Raw genomic sequence first — 16067 nt, forward strand, 5'->3', positions numbered from 1 at the left:
CTTTGCGTCTGGCCTCTTTCACTCAGCATAACACCCATGAGATTCATCCCGTACTTCATCTGTTTCTATGGCTGACGGTCCTCCATCGTTGGCCATACACTGCTCACTTATCCAGGGACCAGCTGAAGGACATCAAGTTGTTTCCAGTTTGGGGCAATTATGAAAAAAGCTGTTATAAACATTTGGGTCCAGGTCTTTGTGGGGACATACGTTTTTCATTTCTTTTCAGTAAATACCAAGAAGGGGGAGTTTCTGGGCCAAATGGTAGGTACATGTTGACTTTATAAGAAACTGCTAAAAAGAAAATAAATTAGATAATTTTTAAAATAAATAAAACATTTAATATATATATATATATATATTTTTTTTTTTTTTTTTTGCGGTACGCGGACCTCTCACTATTGTGGTCTCTCCCGTTGCGGAGCACAGGCTCCGGACGCGCAGGCTCAGCGGTCATGGCTCACGGGCCCAGCCACTCCGCGGCATGTGGGATCTTCCCGGACCGGGGCACGAACCCGCGTCCCCTGCATCGGCAGGCGGACTCTCAAACACTGCGCCACCAGGGAAGACCCATAAAAAATAAAAATATTTAAAAAAAGAAACTGCTACACTGTTCTCCACAGTGGCCGCACCACCTCGCCTTCCCACCTGCAGAAGAGAAAAGCTCTACTTGCCCAGTGCCCTTCAGCACTCTTCATTTTAGCCGCCGCACGTGTGTGGCTGGTGAGCGCGCTGTGTTTAATCCTCACAATTCCATGGAATTGATGGTACTATTTATCTCCCTTTTACTGATGAGAGAACTGAGTCTCTCAGAGATTGTATCACCAGTCCCGGGTCTTGCAGATATTCAGAGGCAGCGCTGGGCTTCAAACCCAGAACCTGGAGCCAAGGCTCTTCCTGAGATTCTTCCACAGCCTCCAGTACATCTCAGTCCATGGGTACATAAGGGAGCAGGCCCAGGGAGTGACAGAGACCCGGATTCAAGCCCCCGTTCAACCACTTCTTACCTATGTCACCTCAGGCAAGTGGTGCAACTTCTCTGGCCCTCAGTTTCCTCATCTGTAAAATGGGGATAATAACGTCACTTACCACAATGAGCTAAGAGTAGTGGTCAGTGAATCTAAGCTCCCGTCTCCCCTCACTGCCGGGGAAGAGAAGCACGTGAACGATGTGGCTCTGTGTCAGTTACCGCAGCGGCTGGCAAACGGCAGGAACCGCCAATTACAAAATCGTGACCCTCCTCTGAGCACTGTTCCCAAATTGCTCTTTTTTTTTTTTTTTAAATATTGTGTAATATAATTCTTTATTTATTTATTTATTTATTTATTTTCTGTACGCGGGCCTCTCACTGTTGCGGCCTCTCCCGTTGCGGAGCACAGGCGCCGGACGCGCAGGCTCAGCGGCCATGGCTCACGGGCCCAGCCGCTCCGCGGCATGTGGGATCTTCCCGGACCGGGGCATGAACCCGCGTCCCCTGCATCGGCATGCAGACTCTCAACCACTGCGCCACCAGGGAAGCCCCCAAATTGCTCTTAACGAAGCCGAGTTCACAGGGGATTAATTAAAATGCTATGTTGAACACTTGACGCACCATATAACTTACTGAGGGAGATGAGAGATGAAAAAAACACACGTAATGTTTGTTCTTCATGGTTCATGCCCCACATCTCAATCCTGAGGGTTCCTTGCCTCACCCTACTCCACCCGACCTCAGTTGCCTCCATTTCTAAGTTGGAAAGTATGCAGATCCTCCTTTATTTTTTTTTAAAGTATCATGAACAATTTCATATATGCATAACATATATATAAAATGTAAAGAATCATGATGGGCACCCATGTACCCAATGCCCAGCGTGAGACACCATGTACCTTTGAAGGCCCCAGAGAGCCTCCAGCACATGCCCCTCCCTTCACCCTCCAGGAGGGACCCTTGAACCAGGCTTTCCATCTGCTGCTCCCAAGACCTAGGCAGGCATCTTTAGGACCATCAGCTCCTCCACAGAAGGGCTGAGATCCGCCCAAATAGCGTAGATCAAAGGAGAAATGCTCGAGGGGGAGGAAAAGAGAGCAGAGAGAAAGCAGGCATCAAAAGATGTGAAAATGGAAAACACGGGTCAAGGATCCGCATTTGGGGCACAAAGGTGTCTTAACAGGTGAGTTCGAAATGCAGATATGCTTTGTACTAAACACCAGTGGTCCCAAACTTGATCCACACTCCCCACCCCTCCGTACTCATCCAGAAGCACTGGGGGAAATTTGGAGCTTTTATAGAATCTGTGTCTCCCAATGTTGGAAAAACCAGGGGTGGCCCAGGGAATATGATCTCAGAACAAACTCCACAGACAGGTCTCGCCACCTACTGGCGACCTCCCTCCTGCATACCCGCCTCTGCCACAATTCCTGAATAGAAATTCTCACTCCACTTTGTCCACTGAATAAACCCCACAAAGGGAAGAATCCATTGGGTTGGAAAGCAGGGGGCATGGGTTCGATCCCTGGTCAGGGAACTAAGATCCCAAATGCCATGTGGCACAGCCAAAAAAAAAGAGAGAGAGAGAGAGAGAAAACTTTTCTAAGTCATTCACACCCTAGTATGAATTTTCCCAGATTGCTTGGCTCACTGCAGCTGATTCAGCCAAGTTTTAAGCACGGGGCACCTGGGAGTCAGACCCAGATGGGGTCTCAAAGGTGGAGGCTTTGAGTAACTGAGAGGGTAGGAGAGGAGCAGTAGGAAGAAAGGGGGCGCAGAAAGTGAGGGGCACAGATTCCAAAGACAAACTCGGCCTGTTTCAAGTTTGCTTCCTCCAGGAAAAGAAGCATTCTTCCACTCCATCCCCTTCCTCTGTACTGTACACACCACTTTCCCAAGACTCAGCCCAATAGCCATGAGAAGCAAGAGCAAAATAAGGCCCATAGGCTAGTTAGACATCCAGCAACCCCATATAACGACATTTCCATGGGGAAATGTGTCCTGAGTCCCAAACTACGGACCTATGAACGTGCTTGAGGAAAGCAGCTCCAGGGACACGGCCTATCACTGAAAGGACTGCTGCTCTCCGAGAATCCCAGCTGTCTGTCCCATCAGGACAAATCGGGGTGCCTGGAGCTCCTTTGACATGTGTTCAATGTTAAGTGCACTTTGGACCAATTTCGTCAAAATATTCAACTTGTCAAGTTTGCGTGCATTCTATTATTTAAGAAATAAGCCACCACCTCGCTGCTTGCTCTCTGCAGGGCCATCCCAACCCAGGATGTGGTTACAGTGGAAAGCTACTCAACTGGAAACTTCCCAGAACATGGCTCAGGGCAGGGACAATCTTATCAGGAAACTTTCTGTTTGGGGTGAGGGTAAAGAGTGACGTTTAGCGGCTGATAAGGCCATACCTGAGGACTTGGGCTGTATATAAGGAGCAGCTCCTTCCTGCTGCTGTATCGTTTCCCATCTTCCCACCTCTGGAGTCTTGGGAGCCAGGAAGAACCATGAAGTGGCTGCTTCTCCTTACCTTGATAGCGCTCTCCGAGTGCACCTCCTACAAGTGAGTCTGGGGGACGCTCTGCAGGAAGAGCAGCTTCCCAGGGGCTATTTCCCTTTGCTGCCCTTCCCGCTGCCTTTCTTTCCTCCCGTATTTCTCCTCTTCCCTCTTCCCTTCCTCCTCTCTCTTCAACCGTCCCAAGCCTCCTTTCTCTGCCCATCTGGGGACACAGCACGGCAGACGTGGTCAACAGCCCAGACCCTCCAGTCCAGCCCGGGCTGGGTCCGCAGCTCCAGCACTGGGCCGGGTGACTTTGGGCAACCACGTACCCTCTCTGCATTCCTGTGCCCCAAATGGGCGCAACTCCCCTCTCGACTTCCTTCTTCCGCTCTTGAGCCAGCTTTCTTCTCCTTCCAGGCCTTCCACGGCACCCCATGAGCAGGCTCCCTGGCTAATTACTCTTCTTCCTCCAAACCATCTGTTTGCAAATGCTCCGCCACAGGGTCCCGCTCACCAGAAAGAAGTCCTTGAGGCAGAAACTGATCGAGAATGGCAAGCTGAAGGACTTTCTGCAGAATCACCAGTACAACATAGGCAGCAAGTACTTTCCCTCGGAGGCCACCACCTTGATGTCCGACCAGCCCCTTCAGAACTTCCTGGATGTGAGTGTGTGGGCAGGCAGTGGGTCAGCTCCAAGGACTTGGCCCAGTGGAGAGAAGGCGGTCCCAGGGGTCTGGGAAGATGGGCCAGCGCTCCAAACCCCCAGGCAGCAGTAAGCCAGGGATCTGCTCCCTAGATCTCAGAGGCCCAGGGAGGGCAGGAAAACTCACGGTCAGAGTTGCTCTCGTTCATTCGTTCATCCAGTGCTTACATGGACGGAGCACCTTCTGTGTGTCAGGCACCGTGCTGGGCCCAGAGAAGCAGCAGTGAATGCACCTCAGGGAGCCCACAATCTAGCAGGAGAGCCTCACAGAACATGACAAGTATAACCAGGCTGAGGCCATGCGGTGAACGTGACACACTGAGTGTGTTGCAGGTGGTGGGCAGGGACACCTCTCTGGAGCGATGAAGAGACAGCGGGGGTTCCAAGAGGACAGGAGAGGCTCCCAGAGAGCGGGACAACTTGCACTAGACCCTGTGACGCTGGGGAGCAGAGTGTATTTGAGGAAAGGAAGCCAGTGTCCATTTTCAAAGCGAGGTCTGCGGGGGTCAGTGGGTGGAGCCAGACCAGAGTCTGGGATAAGGGTCTGCAGCCTAATTGCCACCGCGTCATTCTAACTAGGGAATTTCAGGACGATCCCTTTGACTCTTCTGTTTGGGACGCAAATCCCTTCAGTAGAGAGCGTGTCCCCAGTGTGGAGGCCAAGGTTAGGAAGCAACACTGCCTCTCATTAAGAGCTCAGCCTGTGAGATTTGCCAGACCTGGAGCAAATCTAGGGTCTAAAGCTTCTGAGCCGTGGGACCTTGGGCAAGTCATTTAAATTCTCTGAGTGAGACTCAGCTTCCTCGCCTGTAAGACAGAACCATTACTATCTACCGTCAGAGGCTTGTTTCAAGTAATTCATGCAATAATGTAGGTGTGGGTTTTTTTTGTTTCTTTGTTTGTTGGTGGAGCGCTTAGCACAGGGCCTGGCCCTTGGTAAGAGCTTGTTCAAAGCTTGATAAAGTTAGCCCCTTTGTTCACTTAACAAATATTTATGAAGTGCCTACCCTGTGTCAGAGGCTCTCTGCCAGAAGCTGGGGAAACAATGGTGACTGAGCAAAGATCCTGGAGCTTATATTCTAGAGGACAAATAAGAATGTAAGATAATTCCAGGTAATGACAAGTGCCACAAAGAAAAATTAATTAATTAGAGTAAGGGGAAGAAGAAGAAGGGGACAGGGGCGAATTTAGACATAGTAGTCAGGGAGGGCCTCTTGGTGCAGGTGACATTTGACTAGAGCGCGGAAGGACCGATGAGAAGATCTAGAATAAACATTTTCCTAGCACAAGGAATAGCAAGTGCAAAGGCCCTGGGATGGGAATGAGCTGGTCATCAAAGAGCCACATCAGCGTGGCTGGGACAGAGCAGGCAAGGGAGAAGCTGCTGCTCCTAAGAGTAAAAAGCCTGAGGACACCCTTTCCTGAAACCCATTGCACGCACCTAGATTTAGGAATAAGATATCTCAAGGGGTCTCCGCCTTTAGGTGGGTGACTTGTTTATCTCCCCTTCAACAACTTAACGAAAAAGCGCTTAAGCATTTACGCGGCTGGGTGCTGTCAGGTTCCACTCCCGTCCGAGAGTGTACATTCTCTAGGATGGCAAGACTAAGACACTCGAGGCAAGAGGGGACAGCACATTATTATTGGGCGTTAAGGAGGCTTGGGAGAGAATAGTCAGTGGGTGACAGGAGAGCAATAGGGGAAGACTTCAAGGAGCAGGGGAGACCAGGCTGGGCCTTAAAGGATGGATACACTGGAGAGAGAGAGACAAAGGCAAGGAGGCCAGTGAAGGGGAAGGCGGGAGGGGGGCCGAGATGACCCAGAGACAGTCCCCGGGGAGGCCAGGCTGCGGAGTCCCCCGTGACTGAGCTATGCTGTCCCCACCCTGGCAGATGGAGTACTTTGGCACCATCAGCATTGGAACCCCCGCCCAGGACTTCACCGTCATCTTTGACACTGGCTCCTCCAACCTGTGGGTGCCCTCCGTCTACTGCTCCAGTGTTGCCTGCAGTGAGTGCCCCCCTGCCCTCTCTGGGCCCCCAGCACCAAGTCACCTAGGAGCCCTGAACACTCAGGGGCCTCAGATAGGTCCGATTTCAAGCCTGCTGGAGTCACTCAGGGATCCACTCAACAGGCATTCACTGAGCGCTTACTATGTGCCAAGCACTAGGCTTAGGTGCCCTGGGAGGTGAAGGGGTGAATCACACGTGGTTCCAGCCCGCAGACATTTCAGTCCAATGGCAGAGAGAGTGTGAAGCTGCACGTCACCATGGGCAGCTGTGGGCCTGCTCCACTCGGCGTTAACCTGGGGGGTCCTCAGGAGGGCCTTCAGTCAGTGAGGTGGTTAGCCAGATGAGTTAACTTTCTCCTCCAAAGCCCCGCCCAGAACCAAGGCACCCACCGAGGAAGACGCCCCCAGCCCGTGACTCCGGCTCAGCTTTTGAAGTTTGACAATGTCTCTTCTTGCCCTCACAGCCAACCACAACCGCTTCAACCCTCAAAAGTCCTCCACCTTCAAGGGCACCAGCGAGACGGTCTCCATTGCCTATGGCACCGGCAGCATGACAGGCATCCTTGGATACGACACAGTCCAGGTGAGCCCCCGCTGGCCAGCACCTCATCCTGCCTGGCCCTGGGGCCAGCTTCCAGGGACAGCACACGGCCCCCCGAACCAGCTCATTCAAGCAATACGGGTCTCGGTGACCCCAACAGTAACCTGACTGGGGCATGCGGAAAGTGGCAGAGACACCACAGATGTTTCTAGTGGAGGAGCAGCAGGGGTAAGGGGTTGGGTGCCTGGAGCCAGAAGCCATCCTCAGAGTCACCCGAGCTGAATGCTACGGAGGGGGCAGCGAGAAGGGAGAAAGTGCCTCAGTTCTCTTTTAGCACCTCCTCTTCTTCCTCCTCCCGCCAACCCACAGCCCCCTCGAGTCACAGAATCTCCACAAGCACCCCCATTTTCCAGGGCACAGCAGGGGTCAAGGGCTCTGATTTGCCTGGGGTCTGCTTTGCACCCGATTCTCAGAAACGCAAACACACGGTGACCACCTGTTCCGCAGCAAATTCTCACACCAAGTTGCAGACGGTGCCCGTCTGGAGATCAGCCTCGACTGTCACCTCCAGTGGAATAACAAGCATTCCCGGGGATCATCCCTCTCCTCTCCTTCCAGCCTGAGGCCCCGGAAGCCAAGTCCTACACGAAATGAACCAGGGGTGCTCTGGGTCCGGGGCTGGCAGCCCGCAGTGCTCAGTCAGCACAAGCTGGTTATGAACACCTTGGTTTCCCCACCCAGGTTGCAGGCATCTCTGACACCAACCAGATCTTTGGCCTGAGTAAGACAGAGCCCGGCTCCTTCCTGTACTACGCTCCCTTCGACGGCATCCTGGGTCTGGCCTACCCCAGCATCTCCTCCTCCGGGGCCACCCCTGTTTTTGACAACATGTGGAAGCAGGGTCTGGTTTCCCAAGACCTCTTCTCCGTCTACCTGAGCAAGTAAGTTAGGCAAGGAAGTTGCGGTCACCTGGTCCAGCAGGGGGCTGTCGAAGGCTGGGTGGGCTGGAGAGAGTCTTGGCAAGCCGGGGATTGGAAAGGTCAATGTCTAAGGCTCTCTAAGGTATATCTTTGGAGAGAATGGTGGCAAATTCCTCTCTGATGAACCATCTTCATTCGTCTTATTTTACTAGCGAGAGTCTTTGTCACCTTGCCTCACACAAGTCAGATCTCATTAGCCATTTGCTCTCCTGAAGACCACCGTTTAAAGTGAATCCACTTAAAATTGGGGCCAAAAGTCCAGAGCAAAAAATGAAAAGAAGATTTGATTGGGACTTACATCTTGAACAGTGAAACTTTTAAATGATGAAAGCAAGTTTCTTTCATTAGTTAACAAAATCTAGGTTCCAGGTGTGACTATGAGTTAATTCTAAGAATAAGGCATAACGAAGTCTTGATTTTGGCTGAGTAGAAGTTTATATGCCAGGATATCTGAGGGTGTGTCCTCGGCTTTCCCAAGACACTCAACTTTCCTCTGACATTCACGTCCTTCTCTTTTGAAGCGATGTGTCACCATCGATGTGCTTCCCTTTAGTTATTGACTGTTCTGCTATCATCTCCTTGTGTCACAGGTGCTGTCAGATGTTTATAGGGAAGGCAGGGTGGGGTTAGGTGAGTTGGGGTCACGTTCTGTCCGTGTCCAGTTCTTCAGTGATTAATTTCTTACTGTCACCTACATTTGTTTCCCTATCTAACTGAAAACTGCAGAGATTTAGACAATGAATATTCCAGTAACCAGGACTCCTGCAGTTTACAGCGGGAGGGCCCTTTTATCCTTTTTTCCTCTCGGCCACTGGATATTCAAGTTTCAGCTCTTAAACATAATCTGCTTTTATGGGCACTTAGATATTTCACATGGGGCCGACTAGAACAGAGTTTCTCAATCTCAGCACTATTGACATTTTTGGACCAGATGACTCCTTGCTGTTGGGGGCTGTCCTGGGATGTCTGGCAGCCTCCCCGGCCTCTACCTACTAGACGCCAGGGGCTCCCCCGACCCCCACCCGATCATGGCAATCAAAAACACCTCCAGACGTTGGCAAACCATGGACTACTCTATCAAGGCCTTAAGAGCAGACACGGTCATTCATTCATTTCTCTTGAGGTCCCCACAGCAATGAGAGAGAGTATTTGGTGGAAACCACACAACACTTTGGAACCAGAAAGACCTGGGTTCTAATCTTGGTTTTGCGGCTCCCTGGCTGTGTGACCTAGGGCACATTGCCTCACCTCTCTGAGCCTCAGTTTCCTCACTGTAAAGTAGAAATAATAATAACAATAGCGACTATGGCATGGATCTTGGTGTAAGGATTACAGGAAGCCCTGTGGGTCGTACACTCTGCATGGCTCCTGGCACCGGCAAGAGTCCGATCAAGAGTAGCTCTTAGAATGCCCACAGTTTATATGTTCAGTCGAAAGAGTAAATGAATGAGTGAACAACTGAATTCCTGCCTTTTCCCTCCACTTTCCATAGTGATGATGAGAGCGGCAGCGTGGTGCAGTTTGGTGGCATCGATTCTTCTTACTACAAGGGAACCCTGAACTGGGTGCCTGTTTCTTTTGAGGGTTATTGGCAGATCAGCGTGGACAGGTGAGGTCACCATGGATGGGCGATATCCTGGCATGGGCCCCAGACCCCATTTCTTTACAGACTCATAGCTAACTAAGAATTCCAGGATCCCCCTGGAACAGGCGGCACAGGGAAACGTACTCCAGGAGGAGAAGGCGGAAGTTGGCCGAGCCGGAGAGACCCTGACAAGGGCACGTCACGGGAGGAAGAGTGATGTCAGGAACCCCCAGACACTCTGCAAGGATGAGACAGCCACTCCCCTTCTGAGCAGGGAGGCAGGACAATCTACCAGCATCCCTGGGGAGAGGGGAGGACCCGCCCTGTCCATACATCTCGGCCTTTAGGGTACCTGTCACTTTTGGTCTAGGATCAGGGCAAAACGGCAGAGAAGTTGTTTCAAACCATTTCCTCCCACTTTCCCCTTCAAATCCTGTCTGCCCCCAGGCAGCCTCACCCCCTGGCTGCTCTGCCCCCAGCTGGCCTCCTAGGGTGACCCATCGCCCAGGTTTGCCCAGGAGTGGGCAGTCTCTTGGGATGCCGGTCTTTCAGTACTAAAACCAAGACAGTCCCAGGCAAACTGGGACACGCTGGTCACCCTACGTCTGCCCCAGCCATGCTAACATCCCATCGGTTCCTCAAACTCCCACCCCTGCTCCCCTTGGGTCTAGAACAGGGCAGTCAGGGCTGGACTTACCTGGCCATCACTCCAGTGTCTCCATCACTCCCCACCCTGTGTCCCCTCTACCTGTGACGCCCTCCTCCAACTCCTCACTCCCTAGCAACCTCTGGGCGTCTGCTTCCCTGAGAAGCCTTCCCGGGTTGCTGCACACTGCCGCCCTCACCCTGGCTTGTGTTCCCGTTCCCTCGCCGTACGCTCTGCCCAGCCCGCTCAACTTATCTTTCCAGCCAGAGTGGAAGCTCCCTGCAGTCAGATACCGTGCACCCATCTTGTCTGGCTTTGCACCTCCGGTGCCTAACACAGAGTAGGCACTCAGTAAATATTTGTAGAACACGTGAATGCATAGAATGAATGAGTGTGTGAATGAGAGAAGCTGAAATTTTATGCATCGGCCAATGGATGGGGAAGAGGGGCCCTCCAGCGTCACCTGGTGCCTCCTTGGGAGACGTACCCCCTGGGGGCTCCGGGGACCCTGACTCGCATCTCAACCTCAGCATCACCATGTCTGGAGAGCCCATCGCTTGCATGTTCGGCTGCCAGGCCATCGTTGACACCGGTACCTCTCTGCTGGCCGGCCCGACCAATGCCATTGCCAACATCCAGAGCTACATTGGAGCCAGCGAGGGTCCCTACGGCAGCGTAAGTCCAGCGCTGACCGCCCTGTTCTAGACCCAGAGACGGTGGACCTGCCACACAGGAGGGATGAAAGCCTTTCTAATCCTCACTCTTTCCAGATGGTGATCAGCTGCTCCACCATCGACAGCCTTCCTGACATCGTCTTCACAATCAACGGTGTCCAGTACCCTGTTCCCGCAAAGGCCTACGTCCTGCAGGTAAGGGGGCCCTGAGCCTTCCACCTAGATGTGCCCGCACAGAACGTGGCCACGTACTCCCCCTTGGCACAAGGGCCAGTGCACTTCCACAAGCTGGAGCTAACATCTGCTCTGGACAGCCTCCGGAGAAAAAGAACACTTCAAAAATCAATGCATGAATGAGAATTGGGATGCAACACCCCCAGGGGGAAAAAGCAAGGCAAGGGCTGATGGTGTGAAAAGAGGATTTTTAGTGGGACACCAGAGTCCAAGCTCTGGGTCTCAATTACTAGCCCGTAGATACCGAGCAAGTTACGACCTTCCTTAGCCTCAGTTTCCTCATCTAAAAGCTAGAGCTTTCCCCAGGCTCAGGGTGTGGTTAGGGTAATCACGCGAGATTGGCCACATCAAAGCTGCGAAGGGTTGGGCAAATAGAAATCACAGCTTCCACAGGGTAAGGGCTTACGGCGCTCCGACTGCCTCTACCAAATAAAAATCTTCAGGCAGGTAAGCCACGGGGAAATTCTGCCTTCGACTACAAGGCCGGATGGAAAACTAGTTTTGCCCAGTGGGTCGAAGTTTTTCAGCAAGAAATAGGGAGGCCCAGGCCCCTCCCCCAGGGATGCTGACTAATTAGGAGGGAGTGGGGCCTGAGCCATGGTGGGAGGTGGGGCCCAGTGGTGGGGGGTTGGGGTCAAAGCTCCACAGGTGATTCTAATACACAGCCAAGGTTGCTGGCCCAGTGACTTAGGGAATGAAAAGGACTAACAGCTGATCCGGTTTGCCACTGGTCAGGATCAGAATAATGAGAAAAGGCTGCGTCACCAGGGCTTCCAGAATCCTTCCCGGCAGCTGAGTTCTCCCTAAAGCCCTTAGCTGCGATGCTGACGTCAGGGTGTATGCATCTGCCGGAAACACTGGATAATGTCTGGTAATCCCTGGGAACCAAGAGAGCAGTAAGCCGCTTATACAGGCAGACGCCAGGCCAGCGAGAGCCAGGAGGCTCCTCCTTGCACGTACCTGGCAGGGGACCATGGCCCTGGATGCTCACACCCCAGCGCCTGTCACTGCTGGGTCTGTGTCCCAGCTCCAGTTTCATTCTCCTTTCCTCCAGAACCAGGGAGGCTGCATCAGCGGATTCCAGGGCATGAACATCCCCACCTTCTCCGGAGAGCTCTGGATCTTGGGTGACATCTTCATCCGCCAGTACTACACTGTCTTTGACAGGGCCAACAACCAGGTCGGCCTGGCTCCCTTGGCCTGAGCCCGAGTCTTTCCGGCCACTTCCCAGGAAGATCCCGCCCTAGTTTCTGTCCCTGTTTGTTCTTCGACGTAGATAATTCTCCAGATTTTTCTTCCTCTGGGATTGTGGAGGTGGAATCTTAGCCCTGTTCCCTGTCACACCAATAACGTAGAATAAATCATAACCTCCTGGAAAATGCTTTATGAGGTTGCGTCTCTTTGTCAGTGTTCCCCTTTACATCACTGGGGTCAGAATGCCAGGGCAGGGCGACAGAACTGACCACATCCATTTGGACAGCACCAAACACAGTGACGGTGGCGGCACACTCTTTGTAACAGAGCCGGGAAGATGAATGGGCCTCGGTTGGGCCAGCTGGGAGCATCATATAAAGAGTTGGGGACCAGAAATGCCAGGCCCGTTGCCTCCTCATAGAAGAGAGCACCTGAGTTCTCGGTTGAGGGAGTAACTTCTTATTTTTCCCAAAGCCAAGAAGAGATAAGGAGAAAAGGAAAAAGATTAAGGAGAGGTGCCCACTGATGGGTGACTTCCTAAGTAGGGCAGGCAGGGTAGGAATGACCGTGAGACATGGGCCAGAGTGGTGAGAGAAGCTGACACCCCAAAACCTACCAGGCTGTTCTGTGATGAGCTGGTTGATGCAGACTAACCCTTGGGAGCCCCTCCATACTCTGGGTGCAAGACACCAAGCTGATCCGTTTCCCCACTGGTGACTGGAAGAGGATGGTTTTCCATTCCCCAAGGAGAGGTTGAGAGAGGGAGCTGACACGCCGTCAGCAAACCTGCCCTAGAAAGGTAGCCAGGAAATATCTAGAGCAGCAGTTCTCAGAATGGGTTTTGGTAGCAAAATGTTCAATGAAAAAGTTTCAAAATAAGTATGCAACAGGCTACATTCTAGGCCCTTCTTCAAGGTTCACAAGGCACAGTTCCCAATCAAAGGCTCTGAGAACTCCTGCCGCAAAGCGATCTGTTTCACTTTGACTCAGTTCAGCTTGATCTCAGTTCCTCTTCTGCTGGTCAACCTATTCCAGCCCTGTGCTCCTCGGCGTGCACGTTGGAAAAATTCCCACAGCGCCTGCTTCTGCTGGGTTCCAGGCTGTCCGCTGGAGATACCGGCCTGAGCGCTGGAGCTGGGCCTCCCTGCTGAGGCGGACTGACTTCCGGGTGCCCAGAACAAGACGGCTTTAGGAACTCTTGTCACATCATCCCCCAATTTGTAATTTGTCACATAAATACAAGATATTAGGCTCAAGGAAGGGTGAGGTGAGCTCTTCCTACCCAATGCCCCAGGTCTTCCCAATGTCACTTATACCCTATCTAGCTGCACAATCTTTTTAAATCATAAATTTGATCACAACCCTCCCTTGCTTCAAACCTTTCATTAATGCTTTGCAATTGCACTTGGAATAAGACATTATATCCTTGGTGTGGCTTCAAGGCCCTGCATGCTCTGGTCCCCATGGACCTTCCCTGTGTCACCTTAATCCCTCTTACCCTGAGCTCCCACCTCCCTGGCCTTCGCCCACCTCCACAAATACCCAAGTTCTTCCCCACCTCCAGGCCTTTGCACACACTGTTCCCTTTGCTTGCTGTTCCCTTTTTCTTGACCTGCTAACTCCTAGCATCCTGCAGGTGTCAGCTTACACATCAATTCCCTGTGAAGCCCTCCCTGACCACCCTCTCATGGGGTGGCCCTGCTTTCCTTTATGGCACTGGGCACAGCTGGAGATGATGACTCAGTGGGAGTGTTTGTGTCAGATCCACCAAGGCAGAGACTGTGATCATTTAACTGTTGAAGCCCCAGCAGCAAGAGCGGGGCCTGGCACATTGGAGGTGCTCAATAGATATTTGCTGACTGAATGATGAATTCAAAAAAAAAATTTTTTTTTTGACCGCACCGCGCAGCTTGTGGGATCTTAGTTCCCTGACAAGGGATTGAACCTGTGCCCTCAGCAGTGAAAGCGTGGAGTCCTAACCACTGGACCTCCAGGGGATTCCCTCAAGATAATTTTTTAAAAGGAAACAACTAGGATAAGATGAAAGAGTGGATCTGATTTGAGAGAGGCCATGGTTAAGACCACAGATGGGGGACTTCCCTGGTGGCTCAGTGGTTAAGAACCCGCCTGCCAATGCAGCAGACACAGGTTGAAGCCCTGGTCTGGGAAGATTCCACATGCTTCAGAGCAACTAAGCCCGTGCACCACAACTACTGAAGCCCGCGCGCCTAGAGCCCGTGCTCCACAACAAGAGAAGCCACCACAATGAGAAGCCTGCACACCGCAACAAAGAGTAGCCCCTGGTCTCCGCAACTAGAGAAAAGCCCACGCGCAGCAACGAAGACCCAACGCAGCCAAAAATTAATTGATTGATTTTTTTTAAAAAAAGACCACAGATGGGTACACTGTCACCCCCACTCACATTCTGTCCTAGTCATACTTGGTCATGGGACCAGCAGGTGGATTCTCAGGCTTCTGGGGATGAATTCCATGATGTCCTGGCTCTTTGCTGTGTTTGTGTTTCTGCTGTTTCCCCGAGCACCTCCCGTGCCCCAGGCAGTATTCTAGGCTCCAGGGATGCACCATCCCCTCCCCCGACCCCGTGTTTCCCCCTTCTCAGCCCCTCAACCCTGGGATTCTTGGATCCAGACAGAATCTAAAAAGAATCCCCACTAGACAGCTCATTTATGCTAGAAAACTGCATGCTAACATATCTGATCTGACACTTTGCTCCACAAGATAAGGTGGATTCACATTCCTTCTCCACGGTCTCAGGCCTCTTCCCCACCCATCTTTCCCCCATTTCCTGAGGGCCTCAGGGGTCTAAGCTCAGTTCAATCCATCTTTTCCACTCATACTTGTCCAGGAGTCGGTTTAGTGTTTTTGGGGTTTTTTTGCTGCACCACACAGCTTGCAAGATCTTAGTTCCCCAACCAGGGATCGAACCCCGGCCCGCGGCAATGAAAGCGCCGAGTCCTAAGCACTGGACCGCCGGGGAATTCCCCAGGAGTGTTATTTTCTTTTGTGGGGGGGCGGGTACGCGGGCCTCTCACTGTCGTGGCCCCTCCCGTTGCGGAGCACAGGCTCCGGACGCGCAGGCTCAGCGGCCACGGCTCACGGGCCCAGCCGCTCCGCGGCACGTGGGATCTTCCCGGACCGGGGCACGAACCCGCGTCCCCTGCATCGGCAGGCGGACTCTCAACCACTGCGCCACCAGGGAAGCCCCCCAGGAGTGTTATTTTCATCTCATATGTCTCTGCTCTGATCTGTGGAACCCAGGCCCTCCCGAACATGGACTCTTGTACATCGCTGGAGGGGGCATCCATTGGTACAACCCCTAAGGAGCGCCATTTGGCACTATCCATCAAAACGAGAAATGTGTATACCTTTTGGCCCAGTAACTTCACTTCTGGGAATTTATCTTCAAGATAGACTTGCACACGTGCAAAATGGTGTAAGGCCGAGGTTACTCTTTGTAGCATCTTTTGTGAGAGCAAGATTTGAAATGACCCAAATGTCCGCCCCCAGGGGACGGTTAAATGACTTCTGCTGTGTGCACACAGGAGCCTCTGTGCAGTTGTAAAGAGCAAAGAAATGAAGATGCTCGCTAAGGACTGCGACAGAAAGATCTTGAGAAGAGACTGTTAGGTGTAAAACCACAAACTGAAAAACAGGTGATAACAGAGCCTATGCTATTTTATCTTTGAATTATAAAGAAAATAAGATTTGCCTGCACATACATAAAGAAACAGAGAAAGGGTACCCAAGAACCAGACACCACAAAAGTGGTGGGGAGGGAAGGGGGAGCCTTGGTGGATGTGGGGATGGGGAGACTCCTCACTAAAACAATTTTATATATCTTTATTTCTAGTGATGGGATGTACTACACATTCAAAATAAGTTAATGAAAGGCATTTTTAAACCTTTGAAAGTTTATCCTAACTTGAAACCTACTGTGGTTTGTCCTCAAGCCTGTTTATCTGATAAACTCCAAAAGCAGGTCTCTTGAACCGGGTCCGATCATTT

General features: G+C 52.0%; 1 protein-coding gene across 1 annotated transcript; it reads left to right on the top strand.

Annotated features, from left to right (window-relative positions):
• The first annotated feature begins 3421 nt into the window (after positions 1 to 3421).
• Positions 3422 to 12228, top strand: LOC116757859 (pepsin A-like). Its single transcript, XM_032640237.1, has 9 exons — positions 3422 to 3536; positions 3976 to 4135; positions 6069 to 6186; positions 6652 to 6770; positions 7470 to 7669; positions 9201 to 9317; positions 10470 to 10614; positions 10710 to 10808; positions 11902 to 12228. The coding sequence occupies exons 1-9, from the start codon at positions 3481 to 3483 to the stop codon at positions 12049 to 12051; spliced, it is 1164 nt and encodes a 387-aa protein (XP_032496128.1). The 5' UTR covers positions 3422 to 3480; the 3' UTR covers positions 12052 to 12228.
• The last annotated feature ends 3839 nt before the right edge of the window (positions 12229 to 16067 follow it).

The sequence above is a fragment of the Phocoena sinus genome, chromosome 8, assembly GCF_008692025.1.
Source record: "Phocoena sinus isolate mPhoSin1 chromosome 8, mPhoSin1.pri, whole genome shotgun sequence".
In the NCBI taxonomy this organism is placed as follows: domain Eukaryota; kingdom Metazoa; phylum Chordata; class Mammalia; order Artiodactyla; family Phocoenidae; genus Phocoena; species Phocoena sinus.

What these genes read in the sequence shown, in the direction of transcription:
- LOC116757859 (XM_032640237.1), top strand. Translation starts at nt 3,481, where the DNA reads ATGAAGTGGCTGCTTCTCCTTACCTTGATAGCGCTCTCCGAGTGCACC. An exon ending in TCCGAGTGCACCTCCTACAA is followed by an intron (nt 3,537 to 3,975) that starts GTGAGTCTGGGG and finishes GCTCCGCCACAG; the next exon opens with GGTCCCGCTCACCAGAAAGA. An exon ending in CTGCTCCAGTGTTGCCTGCA is followed by an intron (nt 6,187 to 6,651) that starts GTGAGTGCCCCC and finishes TTGCCCTCACAG; the next exon opens with CCAACCACAACCGCTTCAAC.